Below are 19,134 nucleotides of genomic sequence, written 5' to 3' on the forward strand. Positions count from 1 at the left end.
TGGTATTCGCGGTACTTCTTCCACCTCTGACTTAACTGGAACTCACAGCGTCTCAGTTTCACTGTGGAAAGTCAGAAAGTCGCGTTAACGCAGACTGAAGGGTCACCGAGGGCATCCGCAGGTCACATCCACAGCGCGGAGGCTGTGTGTGGGTGGAGGGGGAGGTGGACGAGGTGGGGGGGCTGAGGTGTAACAGCTCATAACTCACACTTGTGCTCGACCAATCAGCTGAGGCTGCGGGGGCAGGAAGCCGGTAGGTTACAGCTGGACAGTAACGCACACATGACACAGGACGAGCAGCAGGAGGGTCCTTCTCCTCCTGCAGGAGCTCCGGAGCGACTTCACCTGAGCCTGAGAGCGGGGAGCAGCCGCCGACCCCCCCGAGGTAAAGAGCCGGTGCACAGTTTCACTTCAATCTGCTGGAGCTGCTCTCACTGTCAGCCAGGGCTGCAGGAAGTACTCACAGTTACTTCAAATGACTACAAATACTGTGCTACAAGTAGAACCTGGACTCAGAAAGTATCAGCAGTAAAAGTACTCTTCATGTAGGACGGCTCCTTTCACAGTATGATCTGTTTCTAACACTAACTAATGTAGCAGTGACTGTGAGGTCCTGTGTGTGTACTGCTGGGTAGAGTAGTACTATAGTACTGCATTATGTCATATAAGCCTTTCATATGTTTTTTCATATGTTTTTTAATGTCAAATACTTGTAGTGGCGTACAAAGTACAGTACTTCCCTCTGAACTGTACTGCAGTTAGACAAAATGTAAATACTGAAATGAATTACAGTATGTCAAAAAGTACTTTAGTCCAGTATTTAAGTAAATGTACTCAGAGTGAGGAGGTGTCAGGACAGGAAGTGCATCATGGGAGGAGAGCCGTTTGTTTGGGAGCTTGATGAAGTTTGAGGACTTGTCTGAGTATCAATAGTTTGAAGTATTGATCAGAACATTTTCTTGTCTTGGAATCACACAGTTCTGTTTGTTTGACCCTTTCATGTGAAAACCAACACGCGTGTTCGTTCCCACGTTATCAGAGAGCGTCGGGTCTGACGGTCCAGCTCAGACTCTGTCCGAGGACCTGGTCCAGTCTCCGTCTGTGTGTGTTGATCCTCAGTGTTGGCTGTCAACATGGCGAGCGTTGAGGCAGAGAGACTTGGACAGCTGGCCGCCCTCAGTGGAAAGCATGCGGCGGCTGCTCTGGCTGCCACTTCTCTGAGGGCTATTTATACTCACCTCGCCAGCCGCGCTGCTGGTGTCCGTTCATTCACGCCCGCCAAAGGCCACCACATCACAGCCAATCACAGACTCTCTGCTGTGGAGGAGGTTTTTAAATCATCTCAGCTCCACAGTTAAAAAGTATTCTGTGTTGTTGTTGTTGTTGTTGTTGTTGTTGTTGTTGTTTTAATAAAAGTCAACATGTGGAGTCGAGCTGGATGTTTCTGCTCGCTCTTTAGCCGTCAATACGTCCACGTCGGTCCAGACTTCAGTATCTCAACAGCTATTGGATGGATTGTCATTAAATTTAATGCAGATATTCATGGTCTCCAGAGGAATGAGGGACTTTTCATCTACAGCGCCACCATGAGGCCAAACTTTCAGTAAATCCCAAACTTTGGTTCACGACCAAACAACAGCCTGAGCTGCACTTTGTGTTTGGAGTCAATTAGCATACGTTAGCATGCTAACATGCTATGCTAAGATGTTGAATAAACATCTGTAAATCTGGGTGTGGTCTGTCATCCAGTTCTGCTTTCTAAGTTGGAAGATTTGACACAGAGCAGCCTGCACACACTCATGTCATCGTATTATTATCATTATTACATGTTCGTCCTCTTGTCCAGGTCTCACAGCGTCCATGCACAGCCACGGGGACAGAGAAATGGCCATTCCCCGGATGTTTAACTCCAACACGCCGTTCGTCATCGTGACCGGAGGATCTGAACTCTCGTTTCTCTGCAAAGAGGTCAACAGCCAGGGCTGCGAGGAGGAGCAGGACTCGCTGGTCCAGGCCATCGGCCCCCATCTGAGCCGGGTGATGCAGCACGGCACCGCCAAGCACGTGGTCTCAGAGGGCCGCGAGCTGTCTGAGGACAATCCCTGCGTCTCCATCGTGGCCCAGGCAGAGAGTAAGACCGCAGGGCTGCAGGATGCAGATCAGTGAATGTAGCACGAGAACGACCACAGTGAGGCTGAGCTGCTCGTCTCTGTGCAGATCAGCAGAGTCCATCTACATGATGCTCGATGGCTTTTCACACGACTCATTTCTGGCTTTTCTACTTTCAAAATGCTAAATCTCAAATACTGCACCATGTGCGATTTCCTTATGTGAACTTTCCCACATTTAAACAACGACAAAGTGCACTTTTACCAGCAGAGACGTTATTGCATTGCATCATGGGAAGTGTAGGATGCAGCGCTTTTGGAGCTTTAACTTTTTCTAGAGGCTAAAAGTGATGATTTCACCTCCTGCTCCATATCTGAGAATTTAAAGACAGGAATATTTCAACACTTAGAGAATTACACTTCATTCACCATAAGGCTACAGCCAGCAGACATTAGCTTAGCTTAGCATAATGACTGGAAGCAGGAGGAAACAGCTTAAACAAACAAGATAATTAGTGAGATTTAGAGCTGCTGGTAAACTGTTTAGACAGAGCCAGGCTAGCTGTTTCCCCCTGTTTCCAGTCTTTGTGCTAAGCTAAGCTAACCACCAACTCTCTGCCAGAAAGCTGATAAGCAGGATCATAATCAGGAGTTTCTATAATCCCTTAAACTCTAATTGTTCTTGTGTCCCAGGAGAGGACTTCCAGGAGTTCAGCCCCACCGACACACAGTGTCCTTACTCAAGATCTCAGCTGCTCAGGAAGCACAGGTAGCTCACAGTCCACGCGTCAAACTCAACACCACACGTCCTGTGTGTGATACACATGTCCTCTGTGTGCAGGTCTTTCAGCGAGGACCCTGTGCTCATGAGCGACACAGAGGACGAGGACTCTGATGTGGTGCGCTATCACTTCCTGAGGAAACTGCGCAGGAAAACCAGAAGACGGAGCGGCGAGGGAGAGGACGAGCCTCCAGTCATCCGAGGCCTGTGGGTGCAGGAGGTCGATTGGCTGAATTCAGCGGACGGGGAGACGACGTCATCGGCTGAGATCATACCGCCTCCTCCTCAGTTCACTGACTCGGCGTCACGCCCCTGCAGCCGTGGAGACCTGCAGTCCTGCGTGGACGATCCAGAGGACACGTCCAGCACCAATGAGGGAGGAGGCTCAGACTCAGACTACGACCTGGAGCAGGACTCTGGATCAGTCTGGACTCAGGAAAGTGAGTCAGACTCATCGTACAGCGCAGAGCCCCTCATGAGACTACCTGAAAGCTTTGGAGCCGAATCCAGGAGGTCGAGTCTGACCTTTGACCTGATGCATGTGTCTGGTTTGAACTCCTCCTCTCGCGCCGAGTGGCTGTCTGACTCTGAGGGGTCTGTGCAAAGCCTGCTGGGAAATTCAGACTCCTCGTCCAGCGCTGTGGATACACCTCAGAGTTTCTGTGGTTCTGAGGGAACGAGTGACGCTCACACAGCTGTGGACGTCCTCAGAGGCAGAGTGACACAGATGTCAAAGCTCTCAGCGTCTCCGTTCTTCAGAGATTTGATCAAACAGACCCTGAACGACTGGAAGAGCAGCAGGCGTCTCAATGAAGGATTCATATTTCATCATGTAAGACACCCACTTTATAAACAGTTTATGATATGATGTCCACAGCTGCCTTCAGCAATAAGACACAAACACCAAACTGAGTTAGAAGTTTCATGACTTCCAGTAACAACACGGTCAGAGAGTCACAGCAGCGACAGAAAGAGTTCAGCTAAAGAGGCCGAGCTGTCATGACTGTTGGTCTCTGATCCTACATTTCCCAGAATGCAACCAGTCACGTCAAATCAAAGCAGCGGAGTAAAAGTCCAATATTTCTACTTCATATTAAGTGTGAAGTAGCTTCAAATGAAAGTTTTGCTGAGGAATATTCGTTGTTGACGTATGAAAAATGTGTAAATCTGCACCTTCAACACATCAGATAGTCGCCTCTTCACACATCCACAAACACTGAGCAACATTAGCATTCGTGGGTCAAACCTGTGTCTTCAAAATGACCTTTAACAGCTAATGTGCAGCAGTAAACACGCTCACGTGTTACGTAACGTTACCTGAACTCATCCTCTATTAATACGAGGAAGCCTTAATTAATTAAAATGTTGACACTATGTCTCCTCACAGTGACGACAGCGTCATTAAACGTCCTTTATGTCTGTGTTCAGACACTGAAACACCTGTTTGAGGCGAGGGAAACATCTTGTTCTCGGTTTAGTACAGACAAAGTTTGTGTTCATGAGACTTTAACCGGACGTCCTGGAGTTTGTGTGCCCACCGTCCCCCCGCCCACCTGCTCTTAACAAAGGTCGACTGATGTGAACATAATCCGTCCACTGATTGGTCTGTCAGCACAGCCTAATGAAGACAGCAGTTAATAATGCATGTGTGTCTGCAGCTGCTCGCCGCTTCGTCTGCAGGTCTGCAGGTGTACAGGTGTACAGGTGTGCAGGTGCTGCTGATGCAAACACTGAGGCTGAACCAGAGCAGTAAATATCAGATCAGTGAGCTCAGACGTGTCAAAGTACTGCAGCCAGGTGATATCGCTTCACTGTGAACGTCCTCTGTGACATCGTTCAGATCAATCCGCTGGCTGCTGTACTCAGCCTTTAACTGCTCTGCCTGCTCCTCATTCACACCTTCACTGTTTGTTTTGTACCTGAAGCAACTTCAGCCCAACAGCTGTCGGTACAGGGAGGGAGAGGAGTACTGCATTCTTCATCACATACAGAACGGCTCCTACGGTGACGTTTTCTGTGTTCGGGACAAAAGGTCTGGATTCCAGTGTGCTGCCAAGAGGGTAAGCCAAGAAAGGCTGAGTCACTTCTAACAGTGCACATCTGCAGTGTTCTCCTGAACGCTGATACCATGACTCAGCTAAAAGTGCCTGAAATGACCTCATCTCCTCTCCGGTCTCAGATTCCACTGAGTCACTTCAGCAGCGAGGAGGTGAGCACGTGGAGCGCTCTCCACTCTCCTCGTGTTGTCGAGCTCTTTGGCGCCGTGAGGGAGGGGCTCAACATCGTGCTCTTCATGGACATGAAGCCAGGTGAGCTTACTCCACAAGAAATAGCACAAAGATGTCCACGTGAGCATGAAAATAGTGCTCTAAATGAACGATTTGTCCAAACCTGTTCAGGATGTCTGGCCCAGCTTCTGAAAGAGATGAACTCCCTGCCAGAAGATCTGGCCCTGCACTACCTTCATCAGGCACTGGGGGCACTAGAGCACCTGCACCATAGGAAGGTCCTTCACCTGGACGTCAAAGGTATGTTCTCGTTGTAGAAGCCAGCGCAGGCCAAAACCTGCAGTTCCTCAAAAGGCCACTTGAGGCTGGCTCCATAAGTGAGTCGTTTCCCATAGACCCCTTATTAAAATTCTTATCCGATTAAACATGTTTACAGCCTGGTACGAACGACAGCTTTAGTCTCTGTGGTGAAGTTTTCCATTCATGAAATCAAATGTGAATTTGTGTTCATTTATTTATTTTAACCCACTTGTTACCCTCAAATGAATGTTTAAAGTCAAGCGTTGGAGACGGGCTCCTCTGTGAAACCCGATTTTATTCTTTCAGACTTTTTATTTTCACTTTTCTGTCGCAGTTTGTTGAGGTTTAGGCAACAACACGACCTGTTTATGTTTAGGAAAGATTTAAGTGCAAATTAATCAAAAATCAGTTAATGCAGCTTGAAATACTGTTCTTAGATCTGCAGGGAGGGTAATGTGTTTACCACTACATGTATCTGACAGCTCCAGTCAGGTGTGACATTGTGAGCAGTTTTCTTTAGTGTAGAATCACTTTATTAACCAGCTTTTTATTCATTTGTATTACTGTAGACATGCATATGCTTGGATTCAGCTTTAGTCTCTGCAGTGTCCCATCTCTGCCTGCCCTGATAGTAGCTTTGATGCTATCAGCAGTGCTGACTGGGAGGGAGCCCAGTGAAGCCTGGAGCTGCTGGTTCTGCTGTCAGATAGCATCCCCAGTGTTGGTAACTAATCCTGAAGTGACACCTCTCCCCTAAACCCTCAGTAATCCCTGCTGAGAGGATTGAGTTGGAAGGGGCTCGCTCAAATTAGGCCCCTCCGTTGTGGTTTGAGTCAACTTAACCGTCTCATCGTATCAGATCTTCCTGAAAGGTGGAAAGAAAAGCGTGCTTTATCTTTGAAGATGTTACCTCGTGCTACCTGAAGACGGCTGTTCAGGCTCTGCAGAGGCTGCAGAGGCTTCAGCCCCCCGTGAGCCCGTCAGCCTGACAGCCCCTGACAGCCTCCTGATTTCTCAGTCAACTCTTTCATAATGAGCACCAAATGAAAACAAGCTGTCTCACTAAATCCTGTGTGTTGATTTTATTCCAGTTGACAATGTGCTGCTGTCTGCAGACTGCAGAGACACATTCCTCTGTGACTTTGGTCTCTCAGAGACATTAGATGACAATGGCTGGAGCTCCGAGGCTTTCAGGGGTGAGTAAGCTCTGAAACGTCTGCGGTAAAAAGTTACTTCCATCTTTTATACGTTTTCCATTGATCAAACTTCACTGAACTTTTCTTACTGAGAGAAATGTGACAGAAAGCTGAAGATGAACACAAAGGCAGCGTACAGGAAACAGCTTTGACTGTAAAATCTGCTGAAAACATGCAAACAACATGTTTAAAGTCACAGTTCACGGTGTGCTGTTTGCCCCAGGAGCTGCCCTCCCCGGCACAGAGACCCACATGGCCCCCGAGGTGGCACGAGGGGACCGGCTCTGCGCCAAGGCCGACGTGTGGAGCGGCTGCTGTATGCTGCTGCACATGCTCAATGGATGCCACCCGTGGATACGCTACTACTCCCATCCGCTGTGTCTCCAGGTGAGTCTGTGTCTCCGTCCTGCAGTGGAAAGAACTGCAGGAGGTTTTCTCACACTTCTTTCTTGTTTGTCAGATTGTCAATGCGCCTCCGCCGCTCTGGGAGGTGCCGTCCAACTGTAATAACTTCACGGCCAAAGTGTTCAGAGCCGGACTCCAGAAAGACCCTGACAGACGAGCATCGGCCAAGGAGCTCAGGAGGAAAACCACCAAGGCCCTCAGAGCAGGTTGATGGGTTAGCTATTCAAAATAAACTTTATTTCTGGAGCACGTTTCTGAACAAAGATGATGGGGTTTACAGCATTAAAACAAGTGAAGAGCAAGCAATAATGTTTTACATAAACACAATACAAATGACTTGACTCAGCTCTTCTTCTGACCTCTTTTACACCTGATATTAAAGTGGGATCTGTATCTGGATACGTTATCCGGATCACAAATGAGTCAGAATAGCTGCGTGTCATCAGCATAAAGATTGAAGGCGATACCAAGGAAGAGAAAAATGTAACAAGGAGCGAGTGTAGGAAAATAAATATGAGCCGAGGACAGATCCCTGAGGCACTCCAAACCAAGTTTTTGTCATTGGAGAGATGTGATTGCCTGTAAAAACACAGAATCAGTGTGTCAACCAAAAAGCTGTGATCTGTTAGTGACTGTTGTTGGGATGTTTTCTGCATCACTGAAAGTGCACATTTGGTCCACAGTTGGAGGTCTGAGTCCCTGGTCCATCAAACGTGCCTGTGAGACACTGTATCACGGCAAGAGCCAGAATGAAGACGCCTCCTGCTCTTTGTCCCCTGAGATCCCCGTCACCCTGACTGGACCATCAGCTGCCCCCTCAGCACCCACAATGTACTGGGTGAGCCCCTGGAGGACCACAGCAGTGGACGAGGACAGCGATGACTGGAAAGACGGTGACACAGACTCTGAAGAGGAGACAGATTCCTTAACGAGGGGATGGGAGTCCCGGCCAAACTCCCTGCAGGATGAATACGCCACAGGTGAAAGAGACTGGGACACCTGGTCTGATTCAGAGGTTGACATCTACATGGCAGAGGAGGAATATGTTCAGGAAAAGTGGCTGAAAACTGACAGAGACTATGAGGGGGACTGGGAAGAGGGGGGAAATGAAGAGGAGGAAGAGGAGGAGGAGGAAGAGTGGGACTCCTCCATGTCGACAGGGTACCTTCGTGCTCTCCGAGGTCTTTTCCCTTTGCTGCAGAAAGCTCAACAGACAAATGACACTTCATGGGGATCAGAGGCGGAGCTGGAATACCTCAGAGACGGTGAGTCAGAAAACTGCTCAGCAGGGTCAACGCGGTCCTGCTGGACTGGGTACGAGTCCAGAATCAGTTCAGTCCGTCTGCTGCCGCTGCACGTTAGCAGACACTGCATCTCATCAGCTGATAGCACAGCTGAGTGAGTCCAGAGCCTCTCCTCTCTGAGACACATTTAAAGAACATTTTAAGGATGGATTCAGAGTCTTTCCAGTCGTCTCACAGAGGAACTCCATCGATGGTACTCCTCACACTGTAAACTGGTCTTCAGGAGTCGTTTGAAGCCTTTTGTGGCTCACGTTTCTGCATGAGGTCAAATGACATCACGTGAGTCAGCGCTAGTTGTTGTTAGTGACTGTATTTAAAGATGGACGACACAACAGAGGAGATGTGATGTCATAATTGAGGGCTGTGATTGACAGCTGCTCCGAGTGAAGTGGTCATGGAGGACTTGTTTCTGAGAACTGTTTATAGAGTAACGTCTGTATTCAGCGTATTTTGGCTTCGTGGAGACGCGTCGTCCATCTTTATTCACAGTCAGTGGTTGTTCGACCTCTGGAGCTGCTCCTCATCTCTGCTGGAGGCTTGAGGCTACATTAGCTGGTACTAGCATATCACACCCAAATCCTGACCTGCTGGCAGTCGTGTTGCATTGTGGGTAATGTAGGCACCAGAAGAATGCTTGGAATTAACAAGACAATAGTGCATCGTATCCTGCTGCATTGATTGTGATCTTCTTTTTCAAACTCTCCATCATGAGTCCAACAGCATTGTGGGAGTTCACTGTCAAATCTGAGGAGTGCTCTTTTAATGCACTGCTCACATGCTGTATGAACGTTGGATGAGTTGTTGGTTGCTGTATAAATTTCTCCTTTCAATGCTGAACACAGCTGCAGATTTTGCTCATGGCTTAGCGAGGAGTTGAAACCTCTGAGCTGCCATCAGACATGACAGATACGGTTACACCACAGAGGGTTTCACAAACAGCCCCGCAGGTGTTTGATGTTCACACCCCTTAAAAACTGCATATCGTCTGCTGCTAACACAAACTAACATGCTGTCTCTCACTAGATGTAGCAATAGGCACCACAATCCAGACCCCGTCCCCCGAACCTCGAGACGACCCCCCGTCCTGCTTCAGCTGCTCGGACACGTCGCAGATGGATGCCTCAGAGGAGGTGTGTGTCCATAGCTGCAGGTGTGTGTGCTGTACACGTGGAATTACTCCCTGAAAAATAAAGCATTTCTCTCCATCTTGAAGGACTCTGAGCATTCGTCCGATGATCTGAGCTCGGGAGTCTTTTCCTCCTGCAACAGTCAGGCGGACGGATGCTTGGAGTGGTTGGCCTCAGCACATCAGCCGCCTTCGTACTGCTTCGAAGGTAAGATGGCAGACTTGCGTCACTGCGTTAGACGCTGGCCGACTTCTGTTTTCATTGTCTTCGCTGCTCTGACGCTGCAGGTGTTGACATCTGGATCGAGAACGTGCAGGGCGAGTGTCTGAGGATCCGTGAACGCCGGCAGGTCAAAGTCAGCCATGTTGCTATCGGCATCAGTGATCAGGTAAGAGACTGATTAGTTAGCAGATGAGGCCTAAACAGTCGCACACAGCCTGAAGATTCACATTAGATAAGGCAGCCCTGCAGGTCTCGAAAGGACTAAAAAGTGTCCTTGTCCTCAATAAGAGGACAGGGTTCAGCTCATAATGTCCAAGTGTTGATTTTAGCAAAAGCTTTGAGAGAGCCGTATTGTTAATTTGGGTTATTTGTCAAAGTGATTTTGAAGGTTTTCTTTTGTGTGGAACAGATCAATTCAGAGCTCAGTTTGTGAACATCGATCCTTGTCTTCTTCACTGTCTGTGAGGAGTTCAGGCTCCAGAAACCAATGAAAGGAAAACAGCATTTATAAAATATAACAGTTTGCAATTTGTTTGTGTTAGCATGCAAGCTAATGTTATTTAACATCAGCTGTGATCACACTTGAAGCAAATTCATCTGCACTGAAAACAGGCTGCGACATTCAGGCACGAGTACTTGGTAGAATATATAAAGCAGCATGAAGTGGGAGTACCTTTTTACCTCTGGATATTCAACGAAATCCAACCAAAATCCACCTGAGCGATCTCGTCTGTCGTTCAGATCTCAGGAAAAGCCTTCACGCTGGAGACCCTGGACAGGAAGACGGTGTCCTTTGAGCAAGAGGTCAAGGAGTCGTGTCTGTGGCTGCGCTGTGTTCCTGCTCCTGACAGATGTCAGCGGTGGAGGTGGAGAGTCAGAGACGGAAAGCTGGAACTTCGAGAATGAGACGTTTTCTTCTTTCTGTGTTTCTTTGCACTAACTGAAGCGTTGATTGTTTCTGAGCCATGTGGACATGAAGGCGTGAATGTGAGCATGCAGCTTTTGGCAGGAATCCGTTTGTGATGTGATTTTTAAGCTGATTTTCTAGTTTTAAAGAAGATTCTTCACTTGTTTATTTTTTCTAATATCCCTTTGTTTCCTCTGTGACCTGGAAACTGGAGTTTGTCATGTTGTTTGGTGCCTTTTCAGCTTTAGAACGAGTGAGGCTGCTTGAGACAATGATTAACTGTCAGAACACAATGTGAGCCCTGAAGACTTTCATACTTGAATGCTGCAGATCTTTTCTATCTTAATAAAAAATGACCTCCGAGGTGAAGACGCTGCTCTCTTCTGCTTGGTCCTTCTTTCACTGTGTCCTCCAGCTTCAGTCCACAGAGGGAGACAGGAGACCGAACTGTCCATCACAAACACAAAATGATGAAGATGCTGCTGTAACACAGAGGAGGTCCAGACCTCAAACCTTTAGGAGACATTCACCAGCCTGAGTCCAGAGACAGGACGCCGGAGTCTGTTTGCATTCAACAATTAAAACCATGTGGTAGAGATGTGATAGGCTGACGGTGTTGAATTCTACCACCTCAACATATAAATAACCAGTTCAGCTTTGAAACACACCGTCATGCTGACAGCCTCGTGGTTCAGTGAAGCTGCTGTTTTCAGATAAGATGTGATGTGTTTGAGGAATGTGGGTCGTCCCAGCAGTTCCTCCTAAAGCAAATATTTAAACATGGCCAGCCACCTTTTTTTGGCCACAACATCACAACTGTTGCTTTTCTAACTCTATAACATGATTCTTTATGTGAGGGTTAGGACGGCCGATCCATCTGGCCTGAAACAAAATGCACCAAGAATCCTAATGTGACAGTCCGCCGGGGCTGATCAGGGATGGTGCTGACTTTCAGCAGGTGTCAGAAATTGTTCAGGGTAAACACAGTACTGAAGGGCTGTGTGCCCGGCCTCAGAGCAGCTGATCCAACAGACGTCCCATCAGCAAAGCAAAATGGACGAAAACAAGGGAGGAAACACGACTGATTTTAGTTATGCATTAAAAATGTTAAGAATCTGTGTCACATTTAGGATTTGACTTCATTCAGCACGTCATTACAAAACAGTGGACATTAATCTGCTGCTTTGACAGCCACAAACTGGTTTCACATGTGGACCCGGTCTCTGATCGGGTTTGACTCTCAGTCTGTGATCCAGTGTTTAACAAAGGTGTTGGATGAGGTCTGAGGTCAGAGCTCTGTGCAGACCAGGCAGCTTCTTCAACTGGAAAAAACATTTCTGTACGGAGCCGCTTTGTCCAGAAACAGGAAACAGACAAACACAAACTGTTGCCACTGAGTTTGAGGCTCATGATTGAACTGAAGGGCCGAGCCCAGGCCATAAAACAACAGCCACTGGTCACGTGTCCACTTTTGGCCCTAAAGTTCATATTGTTCAGGGACAATCCGGCATCAGAAACATTTGGATCAGCTGGAGTTTTGTTCACACGTCGTTTTTACAAGAAGCAATAGACAAAAGTCTCGTCGGTCTTGTTGTTCATTGTGGCTGAAACTTGAATAAACTTGTGTGCGCTTCACTTCCTCGACATTTTGTGCAATGTGCGCTCAGGGACTTGCTGACTCTGTGATTGGACAGCAGGAGAATAGAGGCGGGTTATGTGTGACACTACTTGTGCTGTGATTGGACCAAATTCGATAGTGGGAAGTGCCCGTACGCCGGTGTCTCCCTGGTTGCGCAAGACGCCATTTTGGAGTGACAGTGAAAGATAACGGAAAGATCGAGAAGCTGTATTTCTAAAGGTAATACTCCGCATAAACGCGCTGTTTTTATCCTCAAATGTACTCATATGTGAACTGACTTTTGTTCTGCACGAACGACTCGATTTCTCTGGCATTTAACATGACGTCACGGTGCTCTGTCTTTACTGTGACGCGGCATTTAGCTAACCGGAGCGGCGTTAGCCAGCCCGTTGAACCAGTTCCTGTAACGGAACAGATCAAAGAACTGTCACTGTTGATTTTACAGAATACTGCATTTAAAAATCACCGGCGGTGGACACAACGTGTGAGCGTCGGTTATGTTACTAATGTGCCGCCGTGTATTGTAAACGGCGGAGCTCTTTCGACGATTAACGGTCGCGAGATTTTGTCGCCCGTTATCAGCAAGCTAGCATAAGCTAGCAAGCTAGCTATCTGAAGCATCCGCCCTAAGGGAAGCTAACTGTTAACTGCTTCGAGTAGTACGAACCAGCTAACGCTACCCAACTTCGGCTATTCACATATTTAAAATACTCAATGAGTCCCTCCGTACTCGGCGCTTTTACTTGATATTTTGCCAGCTGGGATGCGGAGTTTAACGTTTGCGGGATCGTCGGCCTGCTCTTAAGGTCGAGGTGTTGTTAGCCAGCGTCTTGTGACAGCTCACACCTACAGTAACATTATCCTGGCCGCTAGTGCTCGGGCATAGTTTGCCAGCTGGAACAGGCCTCTCTTATCTGGTGATCAGTTAGCTTTCAGTTGATCCGGGTTGACAATGTGACAAATATGATTTTTAGCCGCTAATTAGTGAAATTTTAGTATTATTAATGCGAACTAAAGACGTGTGCTGTGAAGTTAACGCAGAGAAGCGTCAGGTAATGTTTGATGTTGTGGACGGATTGGGCTGGCGGGTAATGTATAGCCAGAAACCGTAAGCTGAATGTTTAACCACGAGCTTAAGTAAACATCTCCCTTGTGTTCCAGCCAAGTTACGTTCATCGCGCCTCCGTTTGGCCTTTTCCTCCGCCAGAGACGCGGCCGCCATCAACCTGTGTTCATTCATTGGTGTCTTTTTGACCTGTCCCACAGAGATGAAACGTGTTGTCCACCGCTCTCATGGACAGGTGAAGCTGAAATACTCTCCTAACCCTGTTTCTCTCTCTTTGGCAGCTTTGTCACCATGGGGAATGTATTTGCAAGCTTATTCAAGGGCCTATTTGGCAAAAAAGAGATGAGGATTCTTATGGTCGGGCTCGATGCTGCAGGAAAAACAACCATCCTATATAAACTGAAGCTTGGAGAGATAGTCACCACCATTCCCACCATTGGTAAGGATCTCTGTGGATTCATCCCTTTTGTTCACTTGTGTTTTTTCAGTGATTTCCTAAATTCACAGCTTGTTGGATCATCTGAATGGTTTTCATATTAGCATCAATACAATATTGAGATTTTGGATTTATGCTGAATATGTTAATCTGAAAAATCTGATCTGCGTTAACAAAAGATGGCAGAGCTGTTAGAGACTGAAAGAGGATTTGCTGCTTGTGGTTTGAAAACTGGTCCAGCTCAGCCTCGTCTTATGATCTGATCCCTGGTCAGTGTGGGGCGTTGTTATTGGCTGGTGGTGACACATCCAGCTGCCCACAGGTTGACACCCAAAAAGGTTACAAACACAGCAAAATGAGAAAATGTAGGCTGGGGTTCACATTTCCATTACCAGCCGTAGCCTAACAGACAAACAGACAAACAAACAAACAAACAAACAAACAAACTCACTGTTCTTCCATCTTTTCAGGAAAATACCTGCACCTTCTGCTTTCAGGTTTGTCTCTTAAGACAAACTTAAATCCTCGTTCATTCAAACTGCACAGACGCAAAGTGAAACTCACCAAATGTGTTTGATGTGAGAATTCTGAGGCTCCACACACTGTTTTCATTTCATCTCTCTGCTGCTGCAGAGGCCAAACCTCAGCCAATCGCTGATAGCCAATAGCCCCACCTGAAGACGAGCGCAGGTCAGGGTGTCAGATGCAGACACAGCCACGCGCCTCCAGAGAAGTGATGAATGACAGGGACTGTTTTTGTATGAGTCTCTGCGTCATGTTTTTAGGGAAATCCTGCTCATTCGTCCTGTTTAAATGTTGTGTGGACATGATCAGGTCTACTTGAACTTGGCCTAAATAAAATACAATCTAAAATGGGTAAAACAATGACATAAATCAGGAATGACCTAATCAAATAATACGTAGAAGAGATCATGAATCTGACCAGAGATCTGATTAGTGTGTATAGTTTTTATGTCATGGACAAAATCTTCTCAGCTCTGAAGTGTTAGACTCACCTGCTGAGCGAGAGGCATTACATTTAAAGTCTGTGATCATGGAAGCGTTGAGCTGGATGGAGCGTCGGCACGTCGACCGTCAGCATTCAGAGCCTGAACTGTTGAAATGTTTCTGTCGTTTCGTGACTCATCCGTGTTTCTCTCTCCTGTCCAGGTTTTAATGTTGAAACTGTAGAATACAAGAACATCAGCTTCACAGTGTGGGACGTGGGCGGTCAGGACAAAATCAGGCCGCTGTGGCGCCACTACTTCCAGAACACTCAAGGTGAGGAGGACTTTATGTGAGCTGGGTGTCAGTGAGCATTGCTGCCTATAGGTGGCCTCATTGCTGCATAAGAGACAATCTAAAAACTAGTCAAGCAATGACTCAGACACTATTGTTCAATTCTCAGAGGGCGTGTTGTGTCACTCCTCTACTATTTCCTGAAATTGAGTTGATCAGAGTGTGAAGCCTCTGTGTGCTAACGCTGTCTCGTGTCTCCCACTGATGATGCAACCTGCAGGTAAACTCTCTGCTCAGCTCGTATTTGCTGTTACAGTTGATTTGGCTGATTGAGCAGCTCCACCCGGACAGCTTCGGTCCTGCTGTAGCTCCTCTTCATTTCCCTCCGCTCCACCAGACAAACATGTCTCTGCAGGACACGTCCTCGTCCACATACCGAGCTCGCGTGAATCCTTTTGGTAAAGACAGTTAGTCACAGCATCGTTGATCAAAGACGGCCCGTCTTCCTCGTATCTCATGTTCTCCATCATATGTGTGGAAAGCATCATAACCTCTGCCTCCACACTCGTTTGTGTCAGGGCTCACAGGTCAAAGAGTTTGGACCTGCTGCTCGAATCAGCCATGAAAGCATGAAAGCGCCTGCAGAACCTCTGCAGACGACAGAAGCTGCTCTGCTGCTCAGTTCAGCCTGCGTCTCTCTGTTTGGTTTGACCTTTCCAAACTGCACCGCTCTGTCTCTGAACGAGACAAAGAGCTTAAAGACAGTGAGTGCAGAGGGACGCTCGAGTCTTCTCTGGCACTGTTGGGTTGCTCTGACATCACATGACACAGGTGTCACTGTCACGCTCTCAGCGAGGATCTTTGTTTTATGATGAGAGATGTGTGTCAGTGGTGTCCAAGCAAACAGCAGAAATAACCTGTTTGTCGTTCAGTCATCTGCAGGGACGATGAATTATTTAAAACAACGCGCCGCCTCACAAATCAGGACGTGAACAAACAGTCTAGGACCGAAGAGTCTGAACGTCCTCGTGGCTCATTTGTCTTCAGCTACGAGGACGTTCACACTCTTCAGGTCTTCAGGTCTGACCTTCGCCGTCGTCTCTTCCTTCACGTTTTGTGGTTTTGTTCACTTTGGTCGAACATCAACTCGATGGCTCGAGGTGGAAATCTGCAGCGGCGTCGCTGATGTCCGAGCAGGTTTCTTCCTTCAGCTCTCAGAGGCTGACGTGGCTGCGAGGCCAGAGCAGCACCAGCAGTCTGACAAGTTTCACTTTGAGTCTTTCTGCTCCTCAAAACGCTGCGTTTGCATCATTTCTAGGAGTTCGTCTCAGAGTGACTCGACAGCACGAAGGAATGAATCCAGCTGTCAGATATCAGGATCCAAGTGTTTTTTTTGATGTTCACACTCGCTGCAGTGACACATTCTGAGTTTATTTTTGACTTGAGCTGTTTTTTCCACTCGACAGCGTCGTCGGCAGCTCCACCGCTGAGCTCAGGTTCACGTTTAAACACCCAGTTTATCGATGTGATCCTCAAATGTTGTGGCCACGTTAGAACCACAGACTTCATCCCAGAGAGCCACGTCAGGCTTTTATTGGGTCAAAGAGATTTATTAATCATTAGGAACAATTTCCACTGAATTATTAATGGAAGAGTCTCAGATTTGATGTGAGAGAGAATCAAACGTCTGGCAGACGCTGATGTTTGATAAGAGGACAGATGTGTGAAACGATGCTTCAGCGCCAGCTGTCTGTCTCTGCAGGGCTCATCTTTGTGGTGGACAGCAATGACCGGGAGAGAGTGAACGAGGCGAGGGAGGAGCTGTCCAGAATGCTCGCCGAGGACGAGCTCAGAGACGCCGTGCTGCTCGTGTTTGCAAATAAACAGGTGAGGTCACGCGTTGAGCGTCGGTCTGGCCTCTCGGCGACGCCGACGTGTCTGTAAGCCGCCGACCTGAAAGCTGCGTGCTGACGGACAGTCTGTTCTTCTTCCAGGATCTCCCCAACGCCATGAATGCTGCAGAGATCACAGACAAGCTGGGCCTGCACGCCCTCCGCCAGCGCAGCTGGTACATCCAGGCCACCTGCGCCACCAGCGGGGACGGCTTGTACGAGGGCCTGGACTGGCTCTCCAACCAGCTGAAGAACCAGAAATGATCCATTCCACCAGTTTTGATTTTTGTTTGTTGTTTATTTTTTCTGTTTCAACACAGCGGCAGCACCGGATCCAGGCCCCCTCGCCCCATCGAACCCCGTCTCAACCCCGGCTCTTTCTTTCAAGAACTTCCTTCATCCCCCCTCCCGCTCTCCCCCCTCGTCAGTGCTCTCGGGGCTCTAGCCTGTGCTGCTTGTGTGTGTGTGGGCGTGTGTGTGCGTGCGTGCGTGAGCGTGTACCTTGTGTGTTCAGCGAGTGTGTGGGTGTGAAGGCGTCTGTGTGCTGGCTGGGAGTGGGAGTGACCCTGGCGTGCCTTTTACACACCTCCTGTGGAATCAGCAGTCTGGTTTTCAAGCCCCTCTCTCCATCCACCAAACTCAGCCTCTGCCCCACCCAGCCTGCCCCACTCCAAGTCTTGCACGGCCCCCTCCCCCCACCCTTACTCTCCAGAGGAAGCATGGTTTTCATACGGCAAAGAAAGAGCAAGGGTGCAAGCCCCCCCACCCCCCACCCCCGTAGAGATATCTATGTTAACTAGAGATGTTCACCTGATGTAGACTGAATGCTAAATGTTCATTTTAACCTCTTCTTGATTTTGAAACCTCAAACCCAGTCAGAGATTCAGTAAATTGCATCTTAACCTGTATCAGGTCGACGCAAATCAAAAACAGAAAAAGGACAAAAAACAAGCGAATGGCCCATCCTCGATCATTCTGGTGTCATCTGAAAATCATGCTGTTTGTTTTCTTCTTATTATATTGGAATTTAAGACGTTTCTGTTAGCGATGGTTCTCCAGCGAACACTACCTTCCTCCCCGCTAAGTGAGACCGTGAAGCACAAGGCAAGCCAACAATCTTCAAATTCAGTCCTCTTCAAATTCAGATCAGCAAGTCTTGTCTTTCCAGACGTTCGTGGCTGGTGTTTAATTCCCGGGATTAAATTAGGTTTTGGAGACGACCTTCAGCGCGATGACTCGTCCTGGCAGTGTTCGAGCGTCCGTCAGCCGGTTAGCAGACAGGTGTCCTGATGCGTTCACGAGCTTCACGTGTTGTTCCTTTCAGAGATGTTACATGTTTTTTTCTGTAACTAGTTTTAGCATTTCTACTTGTTCTTTGACTGCTGAACCAAATGCATCTGAGCAGTGTGACAAATCCTCTACATGACAGTTTCCTGCAGGGCCTGAACTGATACGAATTTTCACCCGAGAGGCTTCTCTCACCAACGGTTGGTTTTATTTTGAAATCTGAAAGCATCCAGTGGTCTAATTTCCTGCTTGGGATGAAGGATTGGCACCAAATATGAAGGCTCTTTGACTGTGAACGGTCCAGACATGGCGACAGGAAGCCTGCTTCGAATGTCCGGCCGTTGACAGGCGGCGAACGACCGAAAGGCCGACGCAGCGAGCGGTCTGTCAGGAGCCGGAGGCCGCGGCGGTAGACCTGTCGAGGGAACGGGCGTGCGGGTAACTGGTCTAGATTCAGCAGGCGTTCTCAGTGTCGAACCGGGGGGTCAAGCTGGCACTTCTGTCAAGAATGATTGTAAATCTGTAAGTTCCCCTGTAAACTTTCCGCGGGGATTTCCTGAACACATTAATAAACATGATTTGATCCAACAGTTTGTGCTGCGTCGCCTTTTCTTCAGCCAGTGATCAGACGTCAGCTGAGCCGCAGTCATCATTTCATCTTTGAGTCGTCTGTCTCTGATTCAAGGTTTCTCTAGAAAACATGAGCACTGGAAAACGTTCCAGTCCTGAAGCCAAAGAGCAGATCAGCCTGCTCAGACTGAAGGCTGCAGCTCCTCAGCGCTCGCTCAGCGCTCGCAGCTGAATGTCAGGATGCTGTCAGCCTTTGGCTCACGCGTTAGCATCACTTTTTTCTACTTTGAAGCATCAGAAGTAAAAAGCAGCTTCAGAATCTGCAAGTCATTAAAAAGCAGTAAAAGTACACTTTTTGCCTCTGAAATGTGAAGTAGCAGAAAGTAAATACTTTAAAACTGTGTTAAAGGACAGAACTTGAGTAATT

General features: G+C 47.9%; 2 protein-coding genes across 2 annotated transcripts; both read left to right on the forward strand.

Annotated features, from left to right (window-relative positions):
- The first annotated feature begins 7,661 nt into the window (after positions 1-7,661).
- On the forward strand, positions 7,662-10,577 carry LOC139350001 (uncharacterized). The gene is made up of 5 exons (XM_070991088.1): positions 7,662-8,283; positions 9,346-9,452; positions 9,536-9,656; positions 9,737-9,837; positions 10,413-10,577. The coding sequence occupies exons 1-5, from the start codon at positions 7,662-7,664 to the stop codon at positions 10,575-10,577; spliced, it is 1,116 nt and encodes a 371-aa protein (XP_070847189.1).
- Positions 10,578-12,359: 1,782 nt separating this feature from the next.
- arf2b (ARF GTPase 2b) lies at positions 12,360-18,730 on the forward strand. Its single transcript, XM_070989960.1, has 5 exons — positions 12,360-12,436; positions 13,565-13,722; positions 14,890-15,000; positions 16,721-16,845; positions 16,953-18,730. The coding sequence occupies exons 2-5, from the start codon at positions 13,575-13,577 to the stop codon at positions 17,112-17,114; spliced, it is 546 nt and encodes a 181-aa protein (XP_070846061.1). The 5' UTR covers positions 12,360-12,436; positions 13,565-13,574; the 3' UTR covers positions 17,115-18,730.
- Positions 18,731-19,134: the final 404 nt, after the last annotated feature.

Source organism: Chaetodon trifascialis, chromosome 21, assembly GCF_039877785.1.
Source record: "Chaetodon trifascialis isolate fChaTrf1 chromosome 21, fChaTrf1.hap1, whole genome shotgun sequence".
NCBI lineage: Eukaryota > Metazoa > Chordata > Actinopteri > Chaetodontiformes > Chaetodontidae > Chaetodon > Chaetodon trifascialis.

What these genes read in the sequence shown, in the direction of transcription:
- LOC139350001 (XM_070991088.1), top strand. Translation starts at nt 7,662, where the DNA reads ATGTTTTCTGCATCACTGAAAGTGCACATTTGGTCCACAGTTGGAGGT. An exon ending in GCTGGAATACCTCAGAGACG is followed by an intron (nt 8,284 to 9,345) that starts GTGAGTCAGAAA and finishes GTCTCTCACTAG; the next exon opens with ATGTAGCAATAGGCACCACA. An exon ending in AGATGGATGCCTCAGAGGAG is followed by an intron (nt 9,453 to 9,535) that starts GTGTGTGTCCAT and finishes TCCATCTTGAAG; the next exon opens with GACTCTGAGCATTCGTCCGA.
- arf2b (XM_070989960.1), top strand. Translation starts at nt 13,575, where the DNA reads ATGGGGAATGTATTTGCAAGCTTATTCAAGGGCCTATTTGGCAAAAAA. An exon ending in CTACTTCCAGAACACTCAAG is followed by an intron (nt 15,001 to 16,720) that starts GTGAGGAGGACT and finishes CTGTCTCTGCAG; the next exon opens with GGCTCATCTTTGTGGTGGAC. An exon ending in TCGTGTTTGCAAATAAACAG is followed by an intron (nt 16,846 to 16,952) that starts GTGAGGTCACGC and finishes TTCTTCTTCCAG; the next exon opens with GATCTCCCCAACGCCATGAA.